We start from the raw sequence: 15,127 nt of genomic DNA on the forward strand, positions 1-15,127 counted from the left end.
GGGGTTTTTCTTGCTCTGATTGGTCCGTTAAGGTGACAGTGAACCAGCTAACAATACTCTCGCCTTGCGGGCGCCGGTAGTGTGTCCGTGAGAGAGGCATTGTCAGCTTTACAAACCGATTCGTCGTAGTGGGCTAGGGCTAGGAGAGGCTAGAAGATCACTGCACCATCTGGCCGATCGTAACACCACTCACTCCACGTACGAACATTCAATGTGTTCCAGTACTCGGCCGGGACAGCTAGTTTCCCAAGCAAAGGTGGGAAACCACCTTTGCTAGACCTTGCTGTAGCTCGTATTGCAATGCAGACGTAGCTGTCATAACGACAGTTTTACGAAATCGTTGTGCAAATGTGCAAAGGCGTGAGCTAATGCATACATTCTGTTCTACGCCAGTAGATGCCTTGTATAGCCATCGCCTTCTGTCTGTCTTGTTTAGTAATTCTGATGTTTACATTCTGCGCGCAGAGCAAGATTGCGCAGTTTATGCGCAGAACCGTTCGGTACACATCGGACACCAAGATGGGTCTTTCCTTCGAGCTCGGCACACTCGTCTACACTTTGAAGAAGCCTTATTCGGGCGACATCGTCACGGAGGAAATGGTCAACGCTGAGTGCACCGTACTCTTCGTCACCAGCCTGGACGTTGCGGTAAGTCTATCATATTTCTTCCCCGCCCGCGAGTTCATCTTCCCAACCTGCGAACTGCTAATTTGTACCGCTTCCCAAATGCTTAGGGGAGGAGATTTGCTCAATCTGCGCTGGGTCGCAGCTGAAGCAAACGTGTAGCTTCCTATAGGCTGTACAAACCGTATACCGGTGTAATGGAAATTGCCGTTTGCGTGAAGAGAAAAAGAAAGCTCGCAAGCTTACGTCGCCTTGCAGAAGGACAGTCCAATGTCCAGCGAAACAGGATTGCAGATTTGATTGGAGACTGGGTGGAGGTTGAACTGGAGTTGACTGAAAGGCGCTTGGAGATCACTCAAGTACACTTTTGTCCCGCATGCAGTGGACACTAATATACTGCGGCTTATGCAGCCGTTGCTGATCATCAAATCTAGGGACAGCGGCGCTTTTTTGCTTTTCGCCCCGGATCGACATGCGGCCGCCGCGGCCGTGATCGAACCCGCAACCTCGAGCTTAGCAGTGCACGGCCATCGCCACAGCTACTGCGTCAGGTCGTTGTTTGCAGCTCAGAAGGCGGCATCAGTGACGCTGGGATTAAGCTCACGGGCCACGCTGCGTGTCTGTTGCTAAGGCAGCCTCCAAATTTCATCGACGCCCCCTATGCGTTGACCCCAAGACGATTGAATCGGCGTGACATTTTGGTGGAGCGAGTGGCCATGCGTTGTGATTTTCTGTACGCTCGAGGCAACCAGAGATAAACTGAACTTTGCCTGTTTAAGCCGCAGCTGCACGTTTGAAGCGGCGAAGTTCGGGCCAAATGTGATAGCTACTCGGCTGTTCTTTTTCAGCCTTGCAAGTTGGATTTGCGGCTTTTGCGAGCTGAGCTATTCTATGACGTCAACGTGGCACAAGTGAGAGGCGATAAGAAGAAGGCCATGTTCTTCGAGGGCGAAGACACCCTCAGAAGAAAGGTAAGGCAGTGCACATCTAATGCATACGCCAAGTATATTTCTTTTTCTCTACGCTTGTGTGCGCGCGCCTTTGGGTTCTTCGGAGTGGCAGACGACGGGCGTCACGTGACGTGAGCCTAAACGCAGAAGGACGCGGAAGTTGAGTGACATGGCGGACTACGTGCGGTCGCGAGTGACAAATGCCAAGGAGACCGCGTTGCGGCAGTGACATGTACAGGCGCGGCCACTGTTAAGAGGTAACACCGCGCGCGTGGCCGCACTCATCGTACCACCAAGTGGGCGCCGTGACAAGTATTGAGGCGCAAGCACAATCAGCGCCAGAGGCGGAGTTAGCTTGCCGTCGTCTGCTACGGTTCCTCCTACTTCGCCACACGCGCTCTGGTACAAAAGGCTGTAGCCATGGTGCTCGAAAGGAAGGAGACCTTCATCTAAGCTTCATCTGCCGTCGTGGTCTGGGCTTCTTCGTATTTACCATATAATAAATCTCAAGCATATATTTACAAGTATGCCTCGTTTGTCGTGTGATTTTTTACTTCCTTAGCAAGCGAATTCTGAAATCGACCATCTTTTACAAAAGGGACCTTTCAGTAGCAAAAGGCGCAGTTAAAGCTTTAGGTGTGCAGCATGCCTACGTGCTTTGACAGCTGATTTAGAATACTAGCTGTTGACGCACCATTGCCACAGGGTTTGTGTACTCCAAAGCGAAGAGCGCAATCTAGGTCGCGGCGATGTGGGAGGTATCTTAGCAGACGACGCACAGCTCACTGCCCCTCTGGCACTGATTGCGCTTGCGCCGCAATACTTCGTGCGGCGCCCGTCGTAGAGCGAATGGGCGCGATTTTTTTTGTGTTGTTGTCAAGAGATCGTGCGTGCAGCGGGAAGTGCCTGAACTTTTCATGTCAGGCCCTTGGTTGTATATCTACTACCTTGGAAATACGTAGTCAGATGTTAAGGGGTTTTAAACTTGTTTTGTGACAGAATAACGTTGTAAACCCTGCTCACTGCGCAACATGTATCAAGCCGAGTCCCCCGTGTATCCGTAATAAATCCAACAAGTGCGACTCGCCATGGTGCGGCCACGCTGTGGCCGCGCTGCCCGCTCCCCGTTGGCAGTTTTGTTCATATTGCGGTGTTCTGCGCTGCACCGTTAGGCACCGTACTACTTTCTACTCGAACGCGCGTGCCGCATTTGCTAAATGACAATATGTGCGTCGGACCTACAAAAACGCGCAAGCATTTACGTACAGACGCCATAATTTAAACGCCACGACGTACCGGTGGTCTGAAGGAACACCAAAGAAACGTTGCTGGCGTCGCCATGCAGAGATGACGCACCCTCTGGTGCAAAAGTGCGCATGAATACTGTTGGGCAACAAGGAAGGTCACGCGAGCTAAGGAGAACAGAAAGGAAATGAAGTTTCCAGTTCTGCTTGCTCGGAGACGTGCAGATTTGTGTTTTCCCAGTAGTTTTTTGGTGCCGAATGGCCCTCGCTACCGTTATCGGACATTGCGACAACTCTAGGGACCTACGAATGGATCGACCCAAACACAAGTGACCGGCCCAGTGAAGTCTTCTCACGAAATGTGTCAACGAAGAGAACGCTCGATACCGACTCTACTTACCAAGCTGAGTTCCATGCTATTGCAGCAGTGATTGAACTTTTGATTTCTGTGGAACCCTTTGTGAGAGGTCTTGAAATCACGCTACATTATGAAGCCGGAGCCGCAACTTCCATGGCCAGTTTAAAGACTACCAAATAGACTATTATTACTTTCTTTCGTCGCCAGCGACGTCACGATATGACCCCGAGGAAGCTTCTTTTGTTGCGCCGCAGACAAATGTTCGATCGGCTGGACCTAAGCTATTAAGTTGTCTCGTGGAGTCATTAGTAAATGTTTACTGCTGTGCGAGAAGTGTGAAACCGTCATTGACATGGGTCTTTCATTCAGCTTGATGGTTAAGTTTCATTATCATGAACCGTACCTCTGCAGCTATTGCCAGCCTGCAGGTGACTGAGGCCTATTACGAAAATGCGGTGGACATGTGGTCCACAGCATCATGTGACACGTTTGGCATCGAGCAGGAAGAATTGCTTGCCTTTGCTTGCTGCCTTTCATTCGTCATTCGGTGTTCCTGCATTGAGAGCGACGTCAGTTATGGCGCCCTATGACTTCCTTTAAAGTCGTGTAAGAGGAGTGAAAGGTCTTAAGGTAACCACGACATCACATGCATATATGCTGATATGCATAGTGCTGAGACATCTTCTGTCAGCTCTGGTGGTTTCGTGTGATCGGAGTCATTGTGACAACAATGCCTCGAACGCTACAGAAGACGACTGATGCAAAAATTCAAGGATTGATCTTGTTTGTTCAATTGGAGGCAGCGAGACAGGATAAAACTCGTTCCTTGGATGATTGCGTTTTTAAGCGCACTGAATCTTTCCGTGAGTAGGGTCGAAATAAACAAGGTCGAGATGTGTCAGACAATGTGTCTGTCTATTCAAATGTGTTCATTTCACAAAAGTGTGCAGCTCATTTCTGAAAACTGCGAATACACGTTATCGACTGACCAAAAGAGCAGATTCGTGTCCATCTGCAATGTTGCTTCCGTTGTACCCCAAAGGCTTACCGTGTAAGTGCGTCCCATAGACGCATCCTATGCTCCAATTGTCAATGAAGGCATGCAACTTCTCTTTGTTTGGGGCCATCGAAGAGTGACACAAAGACTTCATGCATCGAAAAGACGTGCTGTGCAGAAGCAACGTCTAATGACAACGCCGAGAATGTCGATGCGCCATCGCTCTGCACATAGCGGCGTAGTTTTCTACGATCTCTAATTGACGGAAGAAGCCAACTGAGTTTTCTGAGAGAAGACCTTTCCAAGGAGATGAAGTTGCCCGTCGTAGGGGAAGTTATGTTGTCCACGAACACGTTCAGGAACATTCAAACTTCAAGAAGCAGGAAATATTGGACCGTTCGTGCGAAGCTGTAAAGCCTGTTCGATAGGTCACACTCTGTTTTCGGTGTTGTTGAGATTTCGAGCATCGGCCAAGAAACTGAAATGCATCTGGCTGAATTGGCTCCTTGCGCAAAGCTTGAGCAAGCCGAAATAAATCATGCAGATTCGAACAAGTTCGCTGTGAATTGAGATGGCAGCATTGGACTACCTAATTATTAACGTGCGCTCAAGTAGCACAAGAAGAGTCTTCTTTTTCTCTTCTTGTCTATATTGCGCAGCATGTTAATAATTCAAGCATAAACCAACTAGTATGCTACAAAGTATGATTGCAAGATATCCGACTATGGATTGGAGAAGGCCAAATTGTGACGGATTCTGAGAACTGAAGTCAAATCTCAGATAAACTCGATTCTTGTAGGGACGATCGGAATGTTCAGTTGGACTTTTTAAGGGGCTACAGACAAAGCAGCAGAAGACGTACTCTCAAGCCAACACGATCTGTGTGATACGTCAGTTGGGCGGCCAGTTGTACGTCCAACAATCGAAGCTGTGATGCAGACATCTCAACCCGTCTTGGGGTTTTAGAAAACGTGGGAATCAGGAGTGACTACGACCCACCACAGAAATGGGCCTTACTTGGCGAATTCAAATCTTGTATCACGGGTGTTGGGGAACGCTATGCAGTTATTTTTTTTTTGCCTTGGAAACCGGAAAAGAGAAACATCGGAGTTAACCGTCGCGAAGCATGGAGGCAACTAAGCGCGTTAGTACGACGGCTGCTGAATAAGGAGGAGCTGAGGTTGATGCTGAGAGCCAAGGCTTACGGGACCACCGAATACATATTTACTACATGGCGCACCGCGAACGTTCTTGTGGCACCCCAATGATTCTCACAACAAAGCTTCGCACTGCGATGCATCTTCTTCTGCAGCTGGTCGTATGTCATTGAGTGAATGTATTGACAAAGACATCAACTTAAACTCGGACGTCCTGGCGCTTTTTCTGAGATTGCGATGATTTCGCATAGAACTCAGCGCTGAGATCCAGGAGGCATTGCTTAATGTATTTATAACAGAGAAAGATCGCGGCGCCTTCGGGTTTTTCAAGTATTTTGGCCGGCCTATTGGAACGCTTCGGACAAGTTGAAAACGTGGCGAATTGCTCATGTTCCGTTTGGCGCCACTTCAAGCGGGTCTTCAAAGTCATATGTTTTTGCACTCGCATAGCCAATCCTGTTATAGACACCACGTACAATTAGACAATAACTTATCCACAGAAACTCCACTAGTCAGCAGGTAGGCTAAATTCTCCTTTCCTGGACAACAGCTCCACATAAGTAAATTTTCTGTCTGATAATTTTCACTCTGTTCGACAGAAATTGCTTCCCCTTCGCTGTGTCGCCTTTTACCCACGACACCGTGACTATGGAATCGGACCACAGTGTACATTGGAACTCGAAGTGAGTGAGGGCGCTTCAGACGTAACTAAGCAGCCTTCCTTTGATCGAGGCTTCTAGGAGCTCCAGCCGTGGTAGTGTCGTTGTCTTGTTAGGTGTGACTTGTGACTTGCTGATAAGCAACACGGGTCTCACTGAGCCGCTCGGTACGACGTAGAAAGCTGGAGGGCTTGCATCGCAAAATAAGTGCACCTGTAACACCCTGGGAAATTTGGTTCTGCTTTCAACATAGCGCGTAATGAAAACGCTCTTCTATAATGATAGTTGGCCAACCAATACATACCATTCTACTTGTATATCTTGTGGTAGCCGCTTCTCCGAGCCTATTCCACGTGTACGTAACTTGTGCAAGATCCTGATGGCAATGGTAAATGACGCAGCAAGCTCCACTGGGTCGAACATCCGTGAAGCAGCCTGAAGCACGAAACGCTTGGACTGTTCTTTTATAAAGTCGAGGTTTGTCAAGAGAGAGGGAGAGCACTCGTGTGTTGTCTCAATGCAATTCCAAGCACTTTCACGCTTTTCTCTTTGAGGACAGACAGTTCTTCGGGTGCCGACTGTTCCTCGCCTATCTGAGCTGGTCACCAGGAGTGCATCAGGTCATCTGAGTTCGTCGCCCATTTCCGTAGCGCTCTTCTTGCCTCCTATACAGCAGATGTGAAGTGCTTTATCGTGTGAGTCTGCTTGAGCCCCTAGATTATCCACGTAGAATGGCTTGCGGAGAAGTCTCGCGCTACTTACTTTGCTTGAAGGCACACTCTCTAGATGGTGGAGCATAGTCGCCCTCAGGAGAGAGGGGCTACATGTTGATCTGAATGGCACTCGCGTCATTCTCCATTGCTGAATCTCTTCTTCTGAGAAAGACACTGCTTTTAGTTTCTCCAAACCGGAGAAATTGGAATGCGTCTCTACCTTTCTCTGCTGTTGAGACGAAGGAATGCTTTCTCTTTGCCAATTGGCAGAGCTTTGCGGTAGGTTCTGTGGCCGCGTGATCTAGTTAGATCGCGGGGCCATCTTACGGCGTGGCCGCGAAACTTTACTTTTGTCATCCTATTGATGACTCTATATGTGTGGAACCTCTAAATTCACCAATGCGTGCGATTTGGGAGGTACTACAGAACACGTCTCGCAAGCGCGCTGCGTTTCGTACATATTGAGGTTCAGGTTGACCACTGGCGAAGTTCGAGATTTTACCGCATCTTCGTCTCCTGGCACAGAGCGACGTTTTGATGAAAATGACCCGGACGACTCGTCGTGGGTTTTTCTTCCTATGACGCATGCTTCAGATGATTTAGGAGAAGGAAGTGTCACGGGGTCGAAGAGCAGCTGGACGAATATCTTCTGCCCGGGATGATGTGCCGGCAAGTGCTATATATATAGAGAAACACCGCGCCGTGTTCAAGCTTGTGCATTCTTTCCCTTCGCGAGGTTCACCAACGACAGCGTCAGTGCAACTTCTTAGGCAATGGAAAGAGCGACCATGAGTTTCAGAGTCTAGCCTGGAAGAAAAAGATCCAAGTGTTTTGGATCGACTAACTTCGATGTACAAACAGTGCATGTAAGGGTTGGGGAGAGGAAGGGGCAGAGGCGTGGTATGCGAAGGAGACAAATAGAACAGTTTCATAGGCTGCACCGTATGCAGGTTCACTCATACAAAAGTATCAGAAATGTCACCTGCACGGCGAGTTTTCGGCGATGTGGAACTGTGTCGCCATCTAGCATGCACTGGTTGAATGACAAATGTCGCCTCCGAGATCTCGGAAATTACTATAACACTAAAGAGGCCTCAGAAATAGTTGCTGACGCTAGAAGCTTCATACGTGTAACTTTGTAGCGGGTTCACCAGAGCTTGCATGAATAACTGATGAGCAAGAGTACGCATGCCAGTGACGCCATTTGGACGGTATACGTGAAATCATTCTTGCAATTACTTTCACTCGCAGAATTTGCCGAAAGGAGGCATCTTTTTCTTACAACTCACAATCATATAAATTGCTGTACAGAAAAAAAAGGTTTCTTTGTCGGCATGTAGATTTCCGTCGTTCGAACAGCATCTGCATTTCATTCGTTGAAAAAATTTTCTTATCAGCAGAAAGTGCGAAGGGGAAGCATTTGATCACAAGTAATGGTTCTGGTGACGTTGTCGGGAAGCCGCGAGAACATTTGGTGTAGCGAGGATATCCTTAATAATTATTTGTTCCCTGTACATTCGTACCGCCACTCTGCAACGCTTCTTTGATGAAAAAGTTTATTTAACAAGATTTAAGCCTTGACGTCACGCGTAATTTGCATGGAGCCAATAAGCGTCAATGCGCCTTTGGGGACGCCTTAACGTGCTCTTATCATAGTTTCGCCACAGTACGCAAGGGGGAAGTGGTAAAAGAGAGAAAAAAAAAGTGTTTTGCCGGTGAGTAGAAAGTAAATAAAAAATTGGCCGACGATTACACACTTTGGTAATGCGATCTTTGAGCGCAGCTGCTGCCTTATTGCAGCAACAGGCAACCGCATACAGAACACGCAGTGCCGAACGGAGGCGGTTCTGCGTTTCGGACTGGGCAGCACACACCGCGATCCGCCTCTATAGAGCGGGCGCTGCGGGGACGCGCCATCGCGCCATATTGTAGTGGGTCACCGCCGCGACGAGGGGGGCGGGTGGTATTGACAAGCGGTCACACTCATTCACTCACAGACGGGACTCAGTGTGGCCGCGCAAGGTCGGGGAGGGAAGTAGAAGTAAGAGGACGAAGCGCTATAAGCTTAAACCCCATGAGCGCGATATTGTGCGCGACAGCGACGAGCGACGGCTTCGGGCGAGGAATCGGGCCGTCGCTTGAACAGATCGCTCGGTCTTGTCGCGCGATCGCTCGGTTCTGCAACTCTAGAGTTTGTCGCTCGACGCCCGGAACTGCTATGAGTGATTAGGCAATAGCGCGAAGCCAGAACTGGACGTGCATAATTCAAGTACTTCCGATTGTCGCACGGAAGGAGCAAAAAACGATTGAATTTTCGCACGTACAAAGGTCAGAACCTACTGGAAGACCTTTAGAAATATCTTATGCTGCTTTTTACAGTAAGACACATCAACTTAATTTAATAAAGCACCGGCCACGCTAGTTTTGGCGCCTATATTGCCACCCTCATACCGGCGACACTGGGGAGACGCCGCTCGAAGTCATCGCTCACATGGGGTACGACTTGTAGGCGACGAAGCGAACGCGACAGCCATCTCCGTCGCGTCGCTTGTCGCTGTCCTGCGCAAAATCGCTTGCATGGGGTTTATACTTAACTCTTTCGAGTCATCGCAACGATACTGTGCCAGGTAAGGGGAGGTGTAGGGCGTGAGTGGCGGCGGGTGAACGACAGCGAGGTGCAGGCACTGCCAGAGGCGACAAATGCCACCGAGGAACGCTGCCCGCAAACGGGGAAGCGAAGGACACGGCTGAGAGCCGTACAGCCACGCGACGCGGAAACGGAGGAGGGGAGCGCCGTGGATAACGCGCGGCAAGGAGCGCCCGCTGCCGGCACCGCGGCACTGCCGCGACAGCGGGAGAAGGGACGGCGAGGGCGAAGAGGACAGTAGCGGCGAGAGTCACCTCAAGGGCGCTGCGCTGAGGAGGGGGGCGAGAGGATAGGCGAGAGCACGTGATCCGGCTTTGGAGGACAAGGGCAGAGCAATACTCGCGCCGCGCGCAAGCGATGGCAGCCGGAGCGCGCGCATGATGACCTTGGTTATGGCGAGGCCGACGGCGCAGTTCAACGGCGACGCGAAACGCAGTAACGGGCGCTAAAGAGCTATGCTCTAAAAAGATATCTGTGCGGCCTTCCAATTCGGGAAGCTTCGCAGTCTAAAAAATGATCCTGTTGCAGAGGTCGAGGAATGGCCCAATGTTTTCTTTTCGAGAAATCCGCGGTGGTGTCACTGGTTAGCGTTAATGTCGGATGGTGATTAACTCGGACTCAACCTGCGATACGCTAGCGTGTTGGCCGATTGCGAGCGTGTTGCAACTATCCTAGATGGGCGTTATGTCAGAGTTCAGTCTCCGTACTGGTACGACCTTTAACGCGAGAGCGTTGAGGGCCCCGTGTCGTGGAAAATCGGGCGTCGGCATCCCGCGTCCAGCGTCGACCGTTGTATGGACAAGAATAATTTCGAACCACGCGTACCTGACCACACAGGCGCTCCGTATATAGCGCAAGGAAGTTATTGAATGCATTGAATTTCTCAAGGTAAAGTACGTCAGAGAAATTGTAAAGTGCGACTTACACACAACCTACAGACGTGATAGCGTTTGACTGTATTGAGTATAGAAGAAAACATAGTTCTGTTACGCGGAGACTCAAAACACAAACCCATTTTCCAGCATTTCTATCATTCGTAGAGCGGCGACGGCCTCCTCCGAGTTTGGCGCGTGGCGGCGCGCGGAAATCTGAAAGGGCACGAAGCGGCCGCGGCCGGACTCTACTCTCTCCTCCGCGCGGAGGAGCGAGGGAGTCGAGTCCGGCCGTGGAAGCGGCGTGCCCGCTTCCTTGCAATACCTCCAGATGGCGCTCGCCTCTGCGGCATCGCGGCCCACGCAAGGGGCCGCGTTTCTACCAGAAAGTTGCCTTCGTGCGTAGCGTTCGCCACCAGCGTTTCCCGGTAAACATTACGGTCACATAAGCTGCAGTTGCCGCGAAGCGTTAGAAGCAGTCAGGGATCTTTTAATGCTATCGCGTTCAACTCTTAAAGGCGAAACTTGAGCGTCCTCCATTTTTTTTTTCGTCAGTGAGGAAGCTTTCTTTCGGAAAACCTTATGGTGGAGTATTTTGTAGCTTTGTGCTATACTCTCGCAGATCACGGTCTCCTTTTTCTTGAATGTCTTGCACAAAGCCACTTGTTGGTTACCGCTGAACTATGGAAACCTAGCCGACGCATCGCCCAGCCTGCAGGCGCACATTCAAATGGTTGACTGACAGGCGGGTAGACTGTGTTCTGTAGGTGAGCTGACTAACGTGCGTTTCCGCCTGCGCGCGCAGTGTCTGAAACTGGCCCACAATTCCACCATGCTGCGGGCGGACATGTCCTTGTTGCTGGTGAACGCTCACCTCGGGGACCCCACCAGGAGTTGCCCCGGTCTGGACGGTCGTGAAAGGGGCGAGATATTTTGGCGTATTGAAGTGGTCAAGGCAGCGCTCAAGATAAAGTGACGCGGAGCCGTGAGCATGCAGCTTGCGAGAAGTTCCGGACTGTGTGGCGCCAGGGGTGGAGTGCTTGAGTGTGCCTTGTCTCATTTTGTGCGTTAAAGTGATACCGCCTGGGAAACTGCATTCCTTTTTTCGCCGTCGTCACTTAGCATAACCCAACTATATTATATTTTCTGTCGTCCATGTATTCCGCGCTTTTTTTAAACCAGTCTCTCTGACCGAATGGCTGACAGCAAGCAGCGGTGCTTTTTAAGGAATTTAAGCCTATGGAACCATTTTAACCATGGCGAGGAGATCAACAAAAGGCGCGGGCGTGTTAATAACCGATTTATGAGGGGTGCACTATTTCTTCCACTTTCACTTCCATTAATTTATCGTTTCTCTATTTAATTTATTGGGCACAAGTAATTGCCCCTATGTTGTACTTGGTGTCAGTGTTTGTTGGGTTCTTATGATATACTTAAGCTATATTTCTGGTTTACCTCAATCCGGAGTGTTCTTGTATCGCTAAGTTATGGAACGAGTCGCAGTTTGTAGGCAGGTGCTGTATTCATGCGGAAATAATATTGTGGGCGGGCAACGGTCAGATATTACTGTGTCATAAGCAAGACAACTGCTTGTTGATTTATCGAGGTTGCAAAGTATGTGATCAGTTGTTGTTCCCGAGGAAATAACCCCACTAGGGGCCGTAATGTGATTATGAAAAGGCGAGGAACTAATCAGGGTAAATCACTGTTTTTGTTGTTTATGGAGCAAAAGTCCCCTACACATTCATATTTTTCTAGTGGAGCTGGTCACTGGTCAAGTGAAGGAGTAGCGCCTCAAAGTGATGCAGAAAAGTTATCATTATTTCGGTTACCTTCGGTTAGGTGTTACGCTGACCGACCAGCGAAATAAAAGGACGTGACGCGTTTGCGTCACGTGACTTCCTTCGCACTCCGCTTTCTCGCGCTGGTGCAGCTCGCACTACAGTCGCTTGCGCCTCGGCGTCGCCAAACTGCTCCTGTCCCACAAGTGGATCACGGTGCTGGTGCTCCTGTTCGCACAGTGGAATGCCGCTCTTTAGCATCTAAACATTCAGAGAGCCAGAAGCTCGCACAGCAGCAGCAGCACGGGTGACCGTTCGGCGGTGAAAGTGCTCCGAAACTCGACCACTCCGTCGCTCGAGAACAGGCGCCTGTTGCATAGGCAGTACGACCGCCCACCGCCGACCGCGAACCACGAAAATCACGAACCACGAAAACGAGGCAACGAAAGCTATCCGCTTGAAGGAAAAAAAGTCGCAGTTCCGACCGAGAGGCGAATCATTCATTGCGATTGCAATTTGGTGGACAGCTAGGTGTACACGAAGTAACGATAGTACTTTTATCGGCCCTAGAAACGTGTAAACGTAGGCATGCTAACTAGATTAACAAGGATGTTGTCACGTGCGCACAAACGCACGTGAACACACCTCGCTCGATGATCGCAGGTAACTGTCGAAACGCTGCAGTGAGGAAACGCGGCAGCAGCAGCGAGCGACTTGACCTTCGTGCAGCCGCTCGCGTCAAGGCGAACTATAAGTCGCGAAAACGCAGCGCAGCGCGGACTCTGTATCCGTCGCAGGTGGCTTTCACGATACATCGGCCCGAGCCGCCCTCAGTAGAAAACGCCCCCACTCCCACGCCCCCCTCCTCGAAGCCTTGCGCGCGACTGAAGGCGGTGCGCTTCCTCCCCGCTTTCTTCCGTTGCGTGCGCGAGACTGAACCGAGATAGCCGGCTCACATTCGCGCGCTTTCGCTCGAACGTACAGCATACGTCGCGCTGCGACGATTTTAACGCCCTTGGACTTCATACGGAACCTACGGAACCTCATACGGAACCTCGGCGACGGCAGAAATCCGTCGGGAGTGTCCATATAATTGCTACCGCAATAAAGGAAAGTGCGCGGATTCCACGCGCCGTGGGAATCCGTTTAAGCTAAGTTTTCGTTAGAGTTTACAAGAAACTCTGTCATTGAGCGACCCAAGTGCATAGACAACCGGCGACGTGGCGTTGTAGTGGCGTTGGCGTTGTGCTGCCAAGCCTGATGGCCTGGCAAAAAAAAGAAAAAAGAACAGAACGGCCGTGTACCGTGCATTGGGTGCACGTTGAAGAAAGCCCAGGTGGTCAACAATTAATCCGAAGTCCCCCGTTACAGCGTGCCTCGTAATCGTATCGTGGCTTTAATACGTAAAATCTCGGAATTTAATTTAATTGAAAGTATATAGCACACGATCAAGCTGGACACAATTTATTTTTGTCTGGAAACGCCTCTCTTAACACAAAGTTTTGAAGCTCGAACATTCGCAATCCACAGATGACGACACCAAAAGGTTGTTGATTCGCTGAGGCGTCTATTGGTGAAAATGAGTCCAACTTGGTTATGTATTCTATACTTGCAAATAGGCTCTAAACAAAAACAGCATTCTTTAAGAAGATAAGTGAAAGCGTCGCTTAGCGGGGTCGCGGGGCTAAAATCACTATTTAGCAAAAAACGATGAGCCAAAATTCTTATGTAGATTGATTTGTATTGTTCAACAAATAAGCTCGTAACCAAGCCTGGTGGATACCTGCGCTGTATGAATTAACCAAATCACATTTTGTTCACTTAAAGGCCAACTGCATGCAACTAAATTATGCAATTTGGCGTAACTTGTTATAGATGAGTGGTCTATGCCACTAAAGCAATCTTGTCAACAACAGAGGGCTAGTAATTGCAAAGTTGTCGTCTTAACAGCCTGCAAGAAGCACCTAAGCAGACGACGCGTACACCTAGCGGTTGTCGCTATGATGTACCTTCCAGCACGTCGCCTCCAGGATTTTACCAGGCGCCTCCTCATCTCTGAGGTCATCCCATGGGGCCACGCGCTCTGAGATGCACGCATCAGCTCCGGCGGGTGAAAATGCGACGTTTTTCTTCCTTGCGCAGCTTTTCGGGACTTTACCGGTCGGATTTCAAACGTGACATTTCGCACGGGTGCTCATATACGTGTACACTACCTTAAATCGGCGTTTCTACACTGCCCAAATTTTTTTGCAGCTGGCCTTGTGATGGTGTACCGCGCTTGCCCTTGAAAGCGACCGTGAACGCTGCTGACAAATACGCGACTTATTGCACAAGTCAACGAATGAATAGAATTTATTGATAGGAAAGACAGAGAGGTCGACCTAAGCTAGTGCGCTCTAGTCTGCCAAGTTCATTCGAAATAAATGCCATTGTTAAAAAGAAAGTTATTCTTTACGCTCTTTGGCGACAAGAGACATATCGAGTCTGTAGCATAAGGTGCAGAAAAAGTGCTACAGAAAGGTAATATTTTGCTCTTATCAACAAGAGACCTATAGAGGCTGTAGCATAAGGTGCAGCAAAAGTGCTACGAAAAGGTAACGTTTTATAGCATCGAGCCGGGGTTTAGGCTACAAACCGAATACGGAAATCGGTTTGACCGTTATCTGTTCCAGACAGATAACGGCGCTTGGATTTCCACGCGTCTGGCTACGTGGCTACGGCATAGTACAATCAACACTCAGTGACGCAGATTTAGGTTGCGTCACTGAGTCACTAGCGGCGTTTGCTTGCGGCGCACTGAACGAGGCTATACTAAAATAATATCGCAGAAATTAAATTTTATTTCGGCGGCATCTTATATATTGCACAACACGTTACATAAGCTTTGTATCACTTGGAGATTGAACCACGGTTTGCCACCAGGGCACACCAGGGTATGCATTCCTCTGCAATTCTGTTGCGGATTTAGGGCCAGAGAATAATTATTTACTTTTACAACAGCAATAACAATCGTGCATGTACTTATATAAAAATACTCGTAACGTATTTATGGAAATGAAAGTTTAGTATTGTGAGAAAGTGTTGTGTCTTTGAGAAAAACGCTACACGTGTCGTCTGCTACGACG

General features: G+C 49.5%; 1 protein-coding gene across 4 annotated transcripts in view; it reads left to right on the forward strand.

Annotated features, from left to right (window-relative positions):
• LOC139049951 (uncharacterized) overlaps positions 1 to 11,317 on the forward strand; it is a 56,103-nt gene extending 44,786 nt beyond the window's left edge. For all 4 annotated transcript variants that reach the window (XM_070525875.1, XM_070525876.1, XM_070525874.1 and 1 more), the window contains 3 exons: positions 466 to 648; positions 1,473 to 1,595; positions 11,027 to 11,317. In XM_070525875.1, the coding sequence (XP_070381976.1) occupies positions 466 to 648; positions 1,473 to 1,595; positions 11,027 to 11,197 (477 nt within the window). In that variant the 3' untranslated portion in view covers positions 11,198 to 11,317. The remainder of the gene's footprint in view (positions 1 to 465; positions 649 to 1,472; positions 1,596 to 11,026) is intronic.
• The last annotated feature ends 3,810 nt before the right edge of the window (positions 11,318 to 15,127 follow it).

The sequence above is a fragment of the Dermacentor albipictus genome, chromosome 9, assembly GCF_038994185.2.
Source record: "Dermacentor albipictus isolate Rhodes 1998 colony chromosome 9, USDA_Dalb.pri_finalv2, whole genome shotgun sequence".
In the NCBI taxonomy this organism is placed as follows: Eukaryota; Metazoa; Arthropoda; class Arachnida; order Ixodida; family Ixodidae; genus Dermacentor; species Dermacentor albipictus.